Source organism: Vanellus vanellus (assembly GCF_965231255.1).
Source record: "Vanellus vanellus genome assembly, chromosome: 13".
NCBI lineage: Eukaryota > Metazoa > Chordata > Aves > Charadriiformes > Charadriidae > Vanellus > Vanellus vanellus.
The window spans coordinates 13,668,155-13,684,072 of NC_138918.1; the positions used below are offsets into that span (position 1 = coordinate 13,668,155).

General features: G+C 38.9%; 1 protein-coding gene across 1 annotated transcript in view; it reads right to left on the bottom strand.

The window, feature by feature from the left end:
- The window catches only part of ATP10B (ATPase phospholipid transporting 10B (putative)), a gene marked incomplete at both ends in the record, with an annotated part of 54,619 nt that extends 38,974 nt beyond the window's left edge, over window positions 1-15,645 (bottom strand). Inside the window, 3 exons of the mRNA XM_082490220.1 lie at window positions 1,571-1,775; window positions 14,046-14,240; window positions 15,371-15,645. Of these exons, the coding sequence (XP_082346346.1) occupies window positions 1,571-1,775; window positions 14,046-14,240; window positions 15,371-15,645 (675 nt within the window). The remainder of the gene's footprint in view (window positions 1-1,570; window positions 1,776-14,045; window positions 14,241-15,370) is intronic.
- Between the last annotated feature and the right edge of the window lie 273 nt (window positions 15,646-15,918).

Sequence of the window (15,918 nt, forward strand, 5' to 3'; positions counted from 1 at the left end):
CAACTCAAAGTCTAAAGAAAATAACCGTGACTAGGCAGTCTGAAGCATAGTTCGGTATGTGGGGATTTTGAAAGACTTCCTCATATTATAAATGACTGAGGCAAAAATTTGCATTTATTATGATAGCAGAGCACTCTCTTCCTCTAAAAGCAATAATACAAAACCTAATGTGTAAACTATGACTACGTGACACAAATGCAGCATTATTTTTTTTTTTTTTGGTATTTAAGTAGCCAGTTTATTTGGTTTTCGCTAAGTCTCTACATATTAAAAATTTTCAGTGTTTCTCAGGAAAAACCCCTCTCCCTAATCGTCACTGGAAAGCACTGGAAAAGGTATGCTTTATACTATGGCATCCACAACCTGAGAAAGCCCTTAATTGTGCTTGCAAAGTGATTTCCATTTGAACAAAGAGCAACTAACACTGGATTACAGTACCTGACCACAACTGGCCATGGAAAAGGTGTACTTTTATTTAATAAATCTGGTTGTTCACTGGCAGCTGTGTCCCACCCGCCAATAACCCCAAAAGATGTTTCTAATGGCACTGCTACTAATGGCTAAATAAATGGACCTAATTCCTAGAATTGCCTGCCAGGTTTTTGGATTTGCTGTCTGCTGGAATGACTCCAATGGAACAAAATATTCCTCTTCACATGCTACAACTCCTTAAACTTGTTCTGTTATTTGAAAAACTGCCTTACTCTGTTTGAAAAGACATTTGAAAATGTAACAAGTACAACTCTCCCTAAGTCAAATTTTCTTGTTTACTTCAGGTTTATCAAACATGAGTCAAGAGAATACACCAGTAAAGTGTTTGTAAAAAGGAAATGATACGGCCTACAGAAAAAAAACAGTGATTTTAAGCATTCAAACTGAATCTCTGCGAACAATCAAACTGATGTCAAACATATCAGTTTTATTTAACTTTTCACATTTTCATTTACCTTGAGTTCCTATTCAATTGCTTATTATAATCCTATAAAAGATTGGATTATTTCATTATAGCTTAGCGTGCCTTAGAGCAGTTCCTAGTTGAACCGCCATACATCCACCTGCCCAGCAATCGAGCAATGGCATGTCAGCTGCAATAGAGAAGCAAAATCCCTATGGAAGCCTGCAGCCACTTTGGAAGGGGGGGGCATGAGCTGCCTTCCAACTTCCACACAGAAATATTTCACTCAGTAACAGTGGTTTTGCTGTGGGATGTGCTGTGTGTCATGACAACCTGTGGCGTACGGATGGCTTATCCTTCGGAAAGACTTGCTGCTGTCCCGAATGGTGGTACCATGTGTGGTTGCTTCAGCATCTGTTGATGCAGTTTGCTGCAAAAAACTACTAAGCTAACCTTCCTTTTTATACAGCCATCCCTGTGCCAGAATAACAAAAACCTTTTGGGACAAACTGCTGCTTTCCATCCAGGGTGTTAGCTCCGACAGCAAAATGCTTTCATAGCTGCATCGGGGCAACCAGCCCGTCAGAACCGGTCCACTTCAGGGGTGGAGCTGGTGTGCTGGTGGGCCCAGACCAGCCTTGTGCTGCACGGGCTCTGCATTTTCAGCAGACTTACCTGGCTGGAGAACCCCATCACGACTCGTCGTTGTTTAAGATTGGTCTCCCCATCGAGGTTGGCAGTTTCCAAGTGACAGATCCCGTTCTGATCGGAGGAGTACAGCAGCAGGATATCAGCCGGGATGGTCTCGTTACACTGCAGCTGCACAAAATCCCCCACTCGGACATCTTTCCAGCATTTCTCAATGTAAGCACGTTCTTCCCTGTGACATTAAAAACATGTTACAGGTGAATAGCAACATTAGGAAGGCAAGCCTCCTGGTCAGTGGGGCTTCAAAAAAAATAAAAGAGGGGGGTGGTGGCACATTGCTGCATTTTTTTTTTTTGAAAGACACAGCACACAGCTAGAGATTAATGATTTAGACATTTCCTAGTATCGCTTCCCCATATGTCACATTCAAATAAAATCTTTACATGGAATAAAAAGAAACTACAACAAGAGTTCTCTTTCATTCTTGTATTAGCCTTATAATCTCCACAGCAAAAGACGGAAAGTTGTTCAGACTAACAGAGGTGTTTTAAAGTATCTCATTCAAGAAATATAGACATTTCACCAAAAAAAATAATCATTGTTTTTGACTATGCTTTCTCAGATACTTTCCAACAACAACATATAGATCCTGAAAGAAACAAACAGCAGTCTCAGCTACACTTGTTTAGGTCTCTCTGGTTTGTAGCTCTCAAAAGATAATTACAAATCTTGAGCTTAGCCCACAGAAACAACTTCAAGAGGTAGAACGGCAGACAAATGACCCCTTAAAACATTAAACAAAAAAATGCGACTAGAGCTTAAGTGTAAAGGAAAAAGTTAAGATAAGAAATAAAGAGCTTCTAAATTAAAAAAAAAAAAAAAGAAGAAGAAAGGAAAAGAAAGGTAGAAGAGCCTTGGGGTTCAAAGGAAAGAAATTACAATTTTATCAACAAACTAGTGCTCAACGGTTCAGGAAATAGCAAACTTTTTTTGACGTTACCTTTTCAATAATTGATCCTTCAACTGCTCTTAATCATCTAAGCAAACTGAAAAGTGCACGATAAGCTTTAAAATGAATTAATGGGAAAACTGTACCGGCAACAATGGCCCAGTTCCTCTAACTCTTTGAGAGGAAATTATTTTTTAAATATGAGTAATCGAATCATCTTATTTCTTGCTCTGTAAGAGGGAAAACGGTCATGATACCTTAGCAGGCAGACAGTAAAAGGCTTTTTGTAATGACTCAGAGTCTCATTTTGGTTTAAACTTTAACCATCCTCATCTATTGCCTGAAGAATACAGTCTTTCAATTAAGCGTTTGTCACATGAGGAGGGGAGCAGTGACACAGTAGATGAAGCGTTTTGCTGCAGTTCAAAGCACACGTCCAGGCATTGCTTCAGAGCCAGGCCAGAGGCTACTCCCTGCTAACCTACGTTGCCGGCCACCTGTAAGGGAGAGCCAGCCACGATGCTCTCAGGCAAACCCTTGCACTTGGCCGATACCCTTATCTGTAAAGTGACATCACAGCTTCCTGCACAGGTTACGCACAAAGTTAAATTCTGTGCATTTCCCAGTGGTATCCACTTTTTATTCAAAAAAAGAAACCCCGAATCCTAACTATTTAAATCCCTTCAATTCTAGATGTGAGCCGCTTACTAAATAACAGCATTGTAGCAATAATTTTTCTTCTTACATTCCTTTTTCATTCCTGGATTTTTCATTCTTCTTTCTTCTTTTGTCTGACTCAACTTACCTGCATGTCCTTTTTTATTTTGCTCAACAACAGACATGAAAGACCACAATGAACAACAGAGGTTTGCTATAAGTTGACATTGCTGAGCATTAAAAAAAAAAAAAATCCAGATCAATTTATATTTGAAAAGTATTTAAGCAGGTGCATGTTGAGCATTTATTGCTCTACAAAGTAGATACTAATGTTAATATAGCAAAACAACTATGTAACTGAATCCTTCCCATGTCAAATGCTTTCCAGATAGAACTTCTTAATTTGTTTGTTTAAAACATAAATATGAGAGTACAGAAGCAGTTCCGAGCAAGCAGATGGCTTGTCTCACTACCCTAGACATTTGGATGCCGTGTATAGTTTGCATATAATGTTTGCTGTGACTTCTGTAGGGCAATCCTACCTCTCTGTACGTCAACTCTTGCACAATTCTGAAGTTTATGGAACACACTTCTGATTTTTTTCTGCTCACAAAATGCTGTAGAAGGGCCTTCCCCAGCTGGCTGTCTTCCATATCAGCCGCCTTAGGAAACCAGGTTAGCAAAAATAATCCACAGAAATCATACATTTGTAATATTTTTTCCAATAATTCCCCATGAAACATACATTACACATAAAGCTTCAGGTTCTGCCCATTCACTAATTACAAAGCAGAGAGTGAGTCAGAAAAGCCAAATGATCTCTTTCTGATCAGAGGAAAAGCTTATTTAGCACAGGGACTAGAGTTCAGGAACTGCTAGAATCCCAAACCTGCGTTCAGGTGAACAGGCTGTTCCTCTCTCCCAACAAGCACTGAATTGGGTAAAGAAACGCACTTTCTTTTCCTGAAAGAACTATTCAGCTGGAGCTGCAAGATTAACAATTTCCTACAGTACAAAGGTTTTCTATAACTTTGTAGGTAATTACCAATGGATGAAAGGAAGAAAAGTACTTCACAAGGAACCAGCTGCACCCCACAGCAGCACCGGCCCAGTTGCCTAGCAAGATTTTTCAAACAAAGCAGTTTCCTTTTAGCAATTCCTGTAACTGGGAACACTGCCCATTTTCTGTCCAGTGACTAAAGTTCATAGCACAAGCTCCGGTTGCTGAATAAACAGAGGAGCTTCATAAACCTAAGATGGGCTGATGAGAAGCATACGAAAAGGGCAATCGCATTTATCCAAAAAAAATAAACAAGATGTGGTGATTTTCAATAGGTGGAAGGCTGGAAATCCAATTCTTATAGCATGTGGCATCAGGGCTGTGGCACGTCCAAGACATGATCTAAGATTAAAGTTTCTCAGTACCTTCTCTCCTTTACCAGTCAATTTACCAACAGCACACTTAACAAGTGTTCCCTTGCTGCCCTGGGATAATGGGTAGCACGATGATGCCCGTCAGAGGACAGTGCAGCCAAAAAGAGGCAGTTAGCCTTCAACAGTCGAAGTGAAGTCTGCCAGAATTTGTTATTAGACTCATCGTATCTGACCAGAAAGCGTAAACTAAATAGACTTTATGAAGTCATTTCTGGGAAGAAAGGATTATAAAAAAATCCTGCTGGGGTTGGAGATTGTAGGGAACATGAATAAATTATTGACTTTGTGTGAACAACTTCATTTCATATTCTTGGATTCAATAAAGATAAATCTCAAAGAAAAAACGAGTCAAAATGGATGGTGAATGGGAGCAAATAACAATGATTGTTCTGCTCCCCAGAAGGGATTAAATAAAAGTAATTTTTCATGTGCACTCCACAACATGCCTATGAGTCCTAAATTGTCTTAGAGAAAGATCTTCAGAAATCTTTATCACCTTGAAGTATTGTATCAACCAACTGAGATTCTCAGTTCTACACAGAAAACAGGTAGAATCACCCAGCTACTTACCCTTAACATGCTATCTTTGCAAACAGAAATCCCACACATTTTTATGCTACCAAAGGTTATACCAACTTTTATATGGAAAAACTTCAGAAAATATTTTCAAAGACCATTTTACGTCCATGACGTCAGGTTTAGGAGCTACTGCCATAAAACTTTGAAAAGCTGACAACAAGGAGCAGATTTAGGACTTGAGGAAGGCACTAGACTGGAAAGGAACTGATTCTGAAACCTGCCCATAGGTCAGAGTACAGCACAGCTTGGCTACAGTATTCCTGAGCTAAAGGTATTATCTGAGCACGAGAAGGCACGGTATTGGCGGTCCCAATTCAGCACTGGCTTCTGCCACGTTACCATTACAGTAGCTGGGGAGGTTGTTTTTGTGACGTGGACAGCAGCCCAGCAGCATCAATGAATGATGTCATTTAGCAGCGGCTACAGCCTTTCCCCATGCCCCCAAACTCTCTCTCAGGATTTGAATACTACTTTAAGGCAGCAATGAGCATCTTTTAAAGATAAAGGGAGTGAAAATTTTCTGAAGTCTAACATACATCTTCAATTATACCATTTTGGCATGCCAAATTCCTTAATGCTAGCTACAGATCCTATGTTTTTATGTCCTAAACTGTCTATAGCATCTTACCGAGGAAGTTATTCTCTCAATGATAAGCCTATATTCAACTTCTGTAACCAATTCAAGTTTATGTGAACTTTAAGTAAGTACCAGAACTTTATAAATGTATTATGTGCCCATATAAAAGGTTTTCAATTTCTTTTGACTTGCCTTTTTTAATCTCTGTCTTGATTTTATGATGACCTGTACCAAACGAAGAAGTAAAATAAAAGTAAAAAGTATTTTGAGAACACATTTGCTGCGACTTTACTAGGTTCATTTTGTAAGTTATGAATTATTGTATTTAGGAGAATCTAATATTTTTTTTAATACTGCCTTGAACAAAATGCTGTTGCTATCATTCTTCCTGGTACCAGCTGGAATGAACAGGTAACTCCAAGGTCACTTCCTTAATGACTGCGAATCATTAGCATTAGTTTCTAAGGAGTCCCATTAATTTACCAAGTTTCTGGAAGACACAGCCTAGATCAGCTTTCTTGCTACAGTCATCTCCTTACACAACCATACAGCTCTTGAGGTCACATGGTACAGACCTGCTTCTCTCCGGGTTTCAATGCTGCTTTAAAAATTCAGACAGTTAGGCTGAAACTTAATGCCATGAGGTCATGATTCTGCAGGTCTCTGAGCCAAAACCATAGGCTGTCATTTATTTGCCCTTTGTCTTTAGTCATAAGCTTCTGCTGCTGTCTGCTAAACCACTGCACCTTTTCTGCGAAGCAGCTTTAAATGCCTTGGCAGGTAATAGATCTTGAAGAAAGCTCCGATAAAGCAATACACAAACTAGTGGTAGCATTGGTGATGTATTTATGGATTTTCTTCCACAAAGACCAAGGATCCTCACTGTAGCAATACACACTGACTGACGAGAACTGCTCGCTCGCTGCTCTTTGGCTTCCAAGTGCTGCTGCCTGGACCAGAGCGTTGAAAACTTGACATTTTTCTTCTGCATTTAGTCGGTTCAGCATGTTACATATTTCTTCACCAGACAATCAGCATGCTTACCATAAGATGCATTCACGTCTTAAATTTTTCTTCACAATTTTGGTACCGCTGGTTTCAAGCAGTTGCATGGTGACGTAACAAACCTGAGCGTACTGTTGGCTTAGGCCATTTTCTCAGCTCACTGGAAGTTTGACAAATGCCTCAGCTTGCACAAACAGAAGGCACCGCTTGTGCCTTCAGTAAGACCCACTGTTAATTTAGGTATCCATAGTTAAACTAGGTACAAAAATTCCATAGTACCTGAAGTACACACAAAAGTTACACCGATGGCAGAGCAGACGATACCCACTGCCAGTGACAGTCCCACACAGGGAACAATATAGTCATGTTTGACATTAAACAAAGGAGAGGCATTGGATCTTTCCTGATGGACAGTGAGTTGCAATAACATCACAGCACATGGTAATGCCGCAGTCATTGTAACATTCATATTGTTACTTTTATATGAAATAATTAATGTTTCAGTTGGTCAAAGTTCATGCTTTGTGGCTGTCATAAGAATGCACCTTCAGCCATGCAAGAGCTGGAGATCTTCAGGTGATCTTCAGCCTCCAGCTGATGAAATTCGTGCACTGTTCAAAGAAGGCACCACGGAGGTGTAGAAGCCTTGATATTGCTATGTCCAAGAAAAATGATTGCCCGAGGGAATGTAGTGGGACTTCAAGCGGGCCACAGGCTTTAAACTCTCTCCTTTTTTTGCTGTATAAAATGAACCCACCAAAGCCTCCAGCAGGCTCCTAGTCTTTAAAGTTATGCTTTTTTAGAAAACAAAAATAATAAAGCAGAAAGAAAAGGCTCTTTAACAAGTGAAAACTCAATGCTGCTGAACAAGACTTTAAATGAAAGCACTGGCAACAAAATTTTTGCTTACTGTGCCCTTGGCAGGATGGTATTTTCCTCACATTCTGCTTTCTACTCTCACAAACTTTCAGGTTCACCCTGGGTTGAATGAGCTGCACGTGATGTTTTCTGGGTCCAGAGAAAAGTTGTCTTTTTTTTTTTTCCCCCTTTGAGATATGACAGTAGGTCAATTCCTGTTTTCAAGCACGTTCCCTACACTTCTCTGCTGTCTTCCAGATGCCACAGACCTCTGTTGGTCATTGCGTCCCTGGCCAAGCCCAGCTGCTCTCCCAGACATGGGGAGCATCCAGGGGAGGTGCCATCTCTCCTCCCTTCAGAAGGTCCAGCTGATCAGAGCATATGAAAGAGGTTATAACAGAAAGGCAGCTTTCATCGTCACTACTCAGCTTCCCTAATTTTAAGGAAACATGAAATATACCATATATATGGTAACCTGTAGGCAAGCAGATCTCCATTGCTGTCATTGAGATAAATTACAAGACTGAATTACAAAAAGTCAATCGACTGAAAGATTTTAATTCTCTTTCAAACCAGTGAGCCTAGCTTAAGCCAATTCCAGCTTTCCAGCTGTTGGCAGTTCTGACTTCATGCAACAGAGATGAGTTCTTTGTTTTTTTCCTTATTTCCACATCACTGCTCTAGGACCAGCCCAGAGTTAGTGCTGATGCAGAAATCTTTTAAAGTTCTAAAACTTGACACTAAGCATACAAAGACTCACAGCTAAGGCCAGCCTCAATTTTTTGTATCACAGACATCAGTGGACCTGCAGAGGAAGAGGAGATTGATGCTTGCAGGAGCTACTTGAAAACCACAGGGCCTAAAAGCATCACAGAGGAACTTTCTATTACTGAAAGAGCAATCAGACTATCTCATTTAGGATGCCTGTTGACTTACCTAGTTATCTGACAGCTCCACAGGATGATTCAAAGCATATAAACTAGGCTTCTCTCAAACCAGGGCACGCTGTCTCGGGTATCTGAGTTTAGGAGCTTAAAATTAAGCAATGTGAACAGCTTAAATAATGTTAATGTTTTTATGGCTGCTGCCGTCTGATGCACAGGTATTCAGTCAAGTGCGTTGCTGTGCCATCCTGAACTGTGCACAGTCCTTGCATTTGTATCTGAGTGTCTATTGAAACACTGAGAAAAAATTAGGTTAATTCTTCCAGAGTGGGAAACTGATGTAAAAACTTGTTTGGATGCTATGGAGCACTTACAGACCGTTATAGCTTAATCCTAGGGGTATATCAGATCCAGGCCATACATTAATTACATATCAAGTAGTTCCTTGACCATTATAGAACTTCAAGATAATAGCTTTTAGCATCTTGTGTTGACATTCACTTACAGGTTTGTATGCAACATTCAGTGCTGGTCCCTGTTAGTAAGGTAATGACAAACTGGAGAGAGTTCAGAGAAAAGTAACCACAGCAGGTTTGGAGGGACTGGCTGACAAAAAAGATTAAAAGAGAGATCTATATACAGATCTTGACTAAAAGGAGTCTGGGCGTAGAAAAATGAACACGATAAAAATCACACATATTTGAAGATTATAATTAAATGTTATGGATGAAGAATAACTAATTAGGGTTGCATGAAACAAGGTGACTTGAGGAATTTAAATGCAATTAAAGAGGGATAATAAAGCATAGTATAATAGAAAATGCTTTGACAATCACATTTTGTAGCAATGGAAGTCCCCCTGCTTGAAAAATTTAAAAGTAGACAAAGTATATTTTAAAGAATACCAGGAGAAAGGAGGCAACTAAACACAAGTCTGTACCATCCACAACTGTTTTTTTTTGTGCTCTTCCTTTGCTGTGTGCGATTTCTTCTGACAACACAACAGTTTGTATGCAATCACTATGATTCCAAAAGTTTTGGTTGAGAAATTAAAATTCCAACGATCAAACATTAGATCTAAGATATTGCATCTCCCCAACATACTATAATGCCTATTAATTGTCTCCTGTTTTAACAATTAAACATTCTTTAAATACGCCTCTTGAAGTGTTTTTTCCTTCATTTGACTACAGACTAGATTTCCCATTCCAGCCGATCTCCATGAAAAGAAAATGAGAAGAAATGTGTTTATAGGGCAGCCTATTTAGATTCAATTTGCTTTGCTCTTTGTTGAAAGAAGGCAAGTTACTGCATTTCTCCCAGTCTTCAAGAAAGTTTTGGAGACCATCCAGCATTTGGAAAAGACTGTTCTGCCTTCCTATTTCTTTTGGAACAGGAACCAGAATTCCTATTGAAATCTGAAATAAAGGCAATATACTCTCCAAGATTAACTCTTAAAATCTAAGTAACCTTTCATCTTAAGATGGAAGATCAGTTGGTCTATTCAAAAGTATTTTTTGATGCCACATGATTGACAAAAGTTGCAGTGTCTTAAAAAAGACTTTCACTTATGTCAAAGAATTACCTACAGCAGATGATTCATAAGGAAGAAAATTAGAAGACATCATGCTCTTCCATGACTTTGCAGCTAGCAAGAAGAACAAGAAATATCAGCTTCCCAAAGCACTATAAAAGCCTGATTAAAATTATTCATGACACAATAAGCTATAGCTACTGATCCGATGGCAATTGTAATTACCCACGATTTTTCCAGACAGGATGAATACTACAGTCTGAAGCCCTCCTCATTTTCCTTTCCCTTACATCACCTTTTTGGGCCATAAAACTTTGGTGAAAGACAAGATGCTACACAAGATTCATTTATAGATCAAAGTATTTTTTATGGGATGGGATAACCAATTTTAAGACAGGCCCATGTCGAGTTTCTGCATAAGAAAGTACGCATGGCTATAACTTGAATCTGGATCTGTAATTCTGTGACGGACATTTTTCTCTTACACAAAACAAGTTCTATTGTATTTCCCACCTCTCCTGTTCCCACGATAAAAGGCTTTCAGATATAAATTAACATAGTTGCTTTATGTAAAAAGGAAATAAATCAGATTCCTATGCAGATCCATTCATTAGTTCCTACTGCACCACCTGCTCTCTTTCACATGGGTTTTAACCAGTGTTAACAAATAATCCATTGACTCATGGGCTAATGCAACGTTGAAAGATTAAAAATTCCAATCAGATTGCAATCTCAAAGGTAGGCAGAAGAGGCATTTTTGCCACCCTACCCAAAGAGCTGCAGTTATTGAGAGTCGTCATGGTGGAAAAGAGAAGAAATCGTAAATGAACAGCATTTAGGAACTTGTAAAATGTCTGCTTTTTCGGACAAGCTGGCAAGGAAAGCAGTGCTATTTTGTTTCTGACAAGTCATTATCTATACATGGGGATAAGTTTAGCCCCCAAACAAGCAAATCCATTGTTTTCCTGTTTAACCAGCAGGATATAAAAATACAAATCTGACAAACACATGCAAGAGAAACAAACAGAAATGACAGCACTGTGTGATAAAAGCCAGAGTTCTGCAAGAACTTGCTTGTGAAAGCGTACATTATATAAAGCACTGTTGATTAATTTGAGAGATGACAAGTAATATTCACAGAGATGGAAAGTTTTGCTCTTTGACTCCCAGATGCAGTATTTTAACAGGGAGAAGTCATTTTCTACTTTGCCAAGAACTGTTTTGATACAATAAAACATAAATTTCAAACTTCTGAAAGTCCTAAAAGAAAGAGGTCATGAAACATTTTGAAGAAGTGAGCACAGACACATGTAGTTAATTCATTTAGAAATGACTGAACAGAGGCATATATTACTATCTCCCATTTTTAAACTGCATTTTTATAGTTTTGCTTTACATACAAGCTAAGAAAAGAAATACAACTGAAAGCTAGTCTACAGCGTAGAGTATAAAATTAAATGCAATTGAAAGGAGCACGCTTTTAAGATGTTGCTTGGCATCTAAGAATGCAAATACGTCCCATGACAGATCTTGTTCTGTGCCACCTTATATTGACAGAATTAAGCCCTCTTGAAAATTCCTTAGAAATCCAGCTGCTCAGTAGCTATTTAAATACCTGTTTTCAGTGCACTCCACGTTCAAGAGGCCAATGGCCAGCTCAGTACCATGAAACTCAAACTTACCTTCACAGTCTGAAAATGAGGTTTAAACAAAAATTTCTTTCCCTGTATCAGAACAAATGTCAGCTGTTATGACTTTTCACTGTTTTACTTAATCCCTGTGAATTTCCAGCAGTTATTATTTTTTTAAACAAAAAGCCTCACCATTGATAAAAGATCTCAAGCCAATTTTTTTTTTTTGTAATAAAAGCTGTACAAAACTTACCTGCTGTAAATGTAGCATCCCATATGATTGATTTCTTTGTCTAGTTTATACCGCCGAAAGTCCTCCCAAGCATCTTTAATGGCTGTAATGGCCATTATAACACAAATTGGGATCACAGAAACTTCTGGTTGGAAAGCGTTCACCACCGGCACAAAATTCAGCAGTACAATGATCACAAAATAAATATTGGCAAAGCGGTGAAACTGCTCATAGATATTTTTAGGGAGGAAAGTCAAGATGGTATATTTTGTAGTCTTAATTTTATTGGAGTCATAGTATCTGTTTGGATTTTCCTTCCACTTCTTACTTCCAAAGGGCAAATTGGAGATGATCACTCGTTTATTTTCACTTTTCTTCTTTCTTCTCTTTACTTTTCCTCTCTTCTCCAGCTCTTCATTTTGGATTTCAGTGTCTGGGGCACCACAGCGGCAGCAGGTTTCCTTGAAAAAATGTTGTTTCCATATCATTCTAGAGAAGCAGTCTGCAACACTTTTCCTTGACATCTTGTTTTTCTCTCAAAGAGTAGCCTCAAGTTGAAAACCGACAAAGTTAGAAGAGTTCAATAATCCGGGGAAACTCCCAAGTGGTAGAGAGAAGAGGCAAGATGTCGGAAGCCTGGGGCTGCCTCTCCTTTGACTCCAGCCTCCACCTGCCGAGGGACAGGTATCATCCTGACTCAGCTGCACCGGGTCCTAGAGCCTGCCGGGGAGGCTGCACCTCACATATGGCAAAAGCATCCCGAATGTTTTGTTATTCCTGTCAGCATACGCCTGGAGGCCCCGTTCAGAGCATTTCCCTGGCATCGACTATCTGCTCACATGAAGTGTCTGTTTTAACACAGAGCAGTGACGAAGCTAAGAACAGAGCCACAACTTTCACAGTTCACTCTATGAGTTTCGGAATCACTTTATAAGCCTGGGAGTTGCCAGGAAGTTCAAAGGTAATGGGCAGAGCTCTGCGTCCCAGAAGTCAACAGAAATCTCCTATAAGCCTCAGTACAGACACTATTTCTCTCTTTTACATCCTCTATCTACTATTTGTTTTTGTGACCATAACATGGATTATTAAACAAACCAACAACCCCCTTTCCCCCAAACCTACGATTTGGTAGTTGTGAGAATGATACATAGACATAGGCAATTGAAGAGCAGTTTACCTAGATTGCCCCTCAGGCTGATCCTTCTTCTCTGATAGACCTCCTGCTTCTGGACACCCAAAGTGTCCCTCTCTCATCCAGTAACCCCTTTCAGCCTCTTATTTCTTCTTCCCCACTGGTCCTTGTGCCTCTGACACACGAGTAGGAAGCACAGATGAGGGCTGATTTCCAAAAGAGCTAATGAGATGTGTACAAAAAATAGTCTTCTTTTTTTTTTTTTTTTTTTTTCTGGCTTGGGCTTAAGGAGAGGTGAAAAAAGGAAGAGATCCAAAAACTTAAACTTCTTTTAAATGAAAACTCCTGTCTATTGCATTATGTAGTGACAACGTAAGTAGTCTCAAGTCAAGTTAGTACTTGGGCAAGAAACTCTGATGAAATCGAAATGTTGCAATAAGAATTGCACTTGAAATTATTTCTTCCTTCTGAGTCACTCCTGAGCAAACATTGCAGCTTACTGCGGATGTTGTACCATCTCCAAAGCGAAACCGTGCTATATTGATCACCTGTGTCTACTGGAAGTCCTATTTTTTTTTTTTTTTCAATTCTTGGTTATGCTTCACCTTGAATGTAGTTGATTATTAATTTTTCCATTAATAGTTTTAGCATGAAATGTCCAAAAGACATAGCTCCAATTTGTTAAACAGCCCCAGTAATCCTTTCTAGACTTGGATACGTTTCATTTTACCTCCAGATCCTTCTGCTATCTGGAGAGGATGTTGTGTGTGTTGGCGAGCTAGTTTGGAAACTTGGAATGAAAACTTGTTTATCAGCACACACTGCTTTGAGATGAAACAAAACTTCAATGATATTAGGATCACTTAAGTAAGATAAATGAGGCATTTTTAAAGGCAGAACAAAACTCTTTTATAACTGATTTCCAAACTTACTGTCCTCCAAAGGGTCAGTGAGGGAATTACTGTAAAATTGGATGAGCAGTTTCCACCACATCAAACACAAGGAAAAATAATTGGTATAGTTTACTTACTTGTCATATACCCTGGTTTTAGAGAAGTTTATCATCTTATCAAATCGGTGTTTTCTATAGTTTTCAATAGCGTCCTTAATCATACTGGCAAGCAGCACCACAATCAGAGGCAGCATAGTAATCTCTCTGTGGAAGACTTCCACTTGTGGGAACCAGTTCAGAACCACCAGAAAGAAGAAATAAAGATTACCAACCCTGAAAAGGTATAAAAGAAATTAAAACTGGTCAGAAATTAGAATGTGTCATTTTCTTAATGAACATCCCCCATAGTGTGTCAAAGGAACATTAATCATTTCACACCTCTACCTTCCTCTTCCTTCCCCTGAATGAATGAATCAGTTACTTAACTGGGATGCTAATTTTTTTCTTTAGAAGAGCCTGCGAGATACATTTTCATAATATTATGGCTACCTCCATTTTTCCACATATTACAAACACTTTTTATCTCTAGGAGTTAAAACTTCTTTAATGATCTCCCACTGCCCCAGTCTTGAAAATAAACACAAAATCAAACAAAAGCCAAAAAACCCTTAAAAAACCAAAGCAATGTAACAGAACAGGTGTAAAAACCCACATGTTCAGAATTATGGGAATGTCCCCATCAGGAATCCATGCAGGATTCTACACATGGAAGGTCAAATTATGAATGTGTAAATCTAATATACAGAATGAAAATTTCAAAGCTAGTGACGGATATACAACTTTGATTTATCTTTATCATAATGATACTTCCCAGGGCATCTTATTGACATGATTCATTATGCTGCGGGGCAGGGGTGGTGGCGGTGTACATAATTTCAAACTATCACCTGGAAAGAAACCTGACCTAGCACTTGCCATCTGTGATATAAAACACTGTATGCATATAGAAGTATACGATTTATAAGTCAGTAGACAAAGTCACTTGCATGCCACTAAAAACATACTAAAATTAATCTGTGAGCCTCTGAAATCTACATAATTTTATAGGTGTCTCAACAAATCCAATGAATATCTTTTCATGTTCTTAAAAATTAGAGGTTTATTCAAAACAGAACCAAAGGGATTTTTAAATAAAATCTTGACATTTTTACACAGAAAACAGTTCCAGCATTCAATCAAGAAAGCTGGCAGCTGGCAGCACAGCACCCGTTTAAGTACACGTAGCATTTACTTGCTTTAAACTTCCATTTCAGTTGACCGGAGTGACATTTGGTTGCAAATAATCATCACCTAAATTTTAGTAATGTGGCAACTACAAAAATAGCCCTTCTCCATCACCCTCAAATATCACTGTTTCAGAGAAAGTTCTTAAATCTCATCTATCACTGAATGAATTGTTTTACCTGTGAAACTGCTCAAATAGATAACGGGGCAAAAAAGTGAACCATGTGTATTTTGTAGTCTGTATCCTGTTTCCAGAATAAAACATATAAGCTTGTTTCCAGTCTTCCCATTGTCTCCCATTGTTGGGAAACACAATCCTCCATTTGTTTAAGTTGAGTTTTGGCTTGTCTCTGGCAGAAAACAGCAGTGGTGTTGATTCTGATAGAGTATGGGGGGCACTTTCAGCTCCTAGTCGCTGCCAACGGTACAAAGCAGAGTCCACAGACAAAGCCATTTGCAGCAGGGATGTCAGGCTGAAAGACAAATGCATGACAAGGTCTGAAAACCAATTCCATTCTGGTAGAAAATTCACTTCATGTCTTGCTAGCAGAGGCTTAAAGCAGCAAACAATACTCCTGTTCAGCGCATTACATGTTCAGTCTTCAAGCTCAGCACTTTCTGCAGAGAATGCATGGAATAAAAGATAGAACAAAAATCTTCAATATGGAAAAAACTATTTCTATCTCTGGGGAAAAAAGAAAATCCAAGATCTATTTTCTGTGTGTTA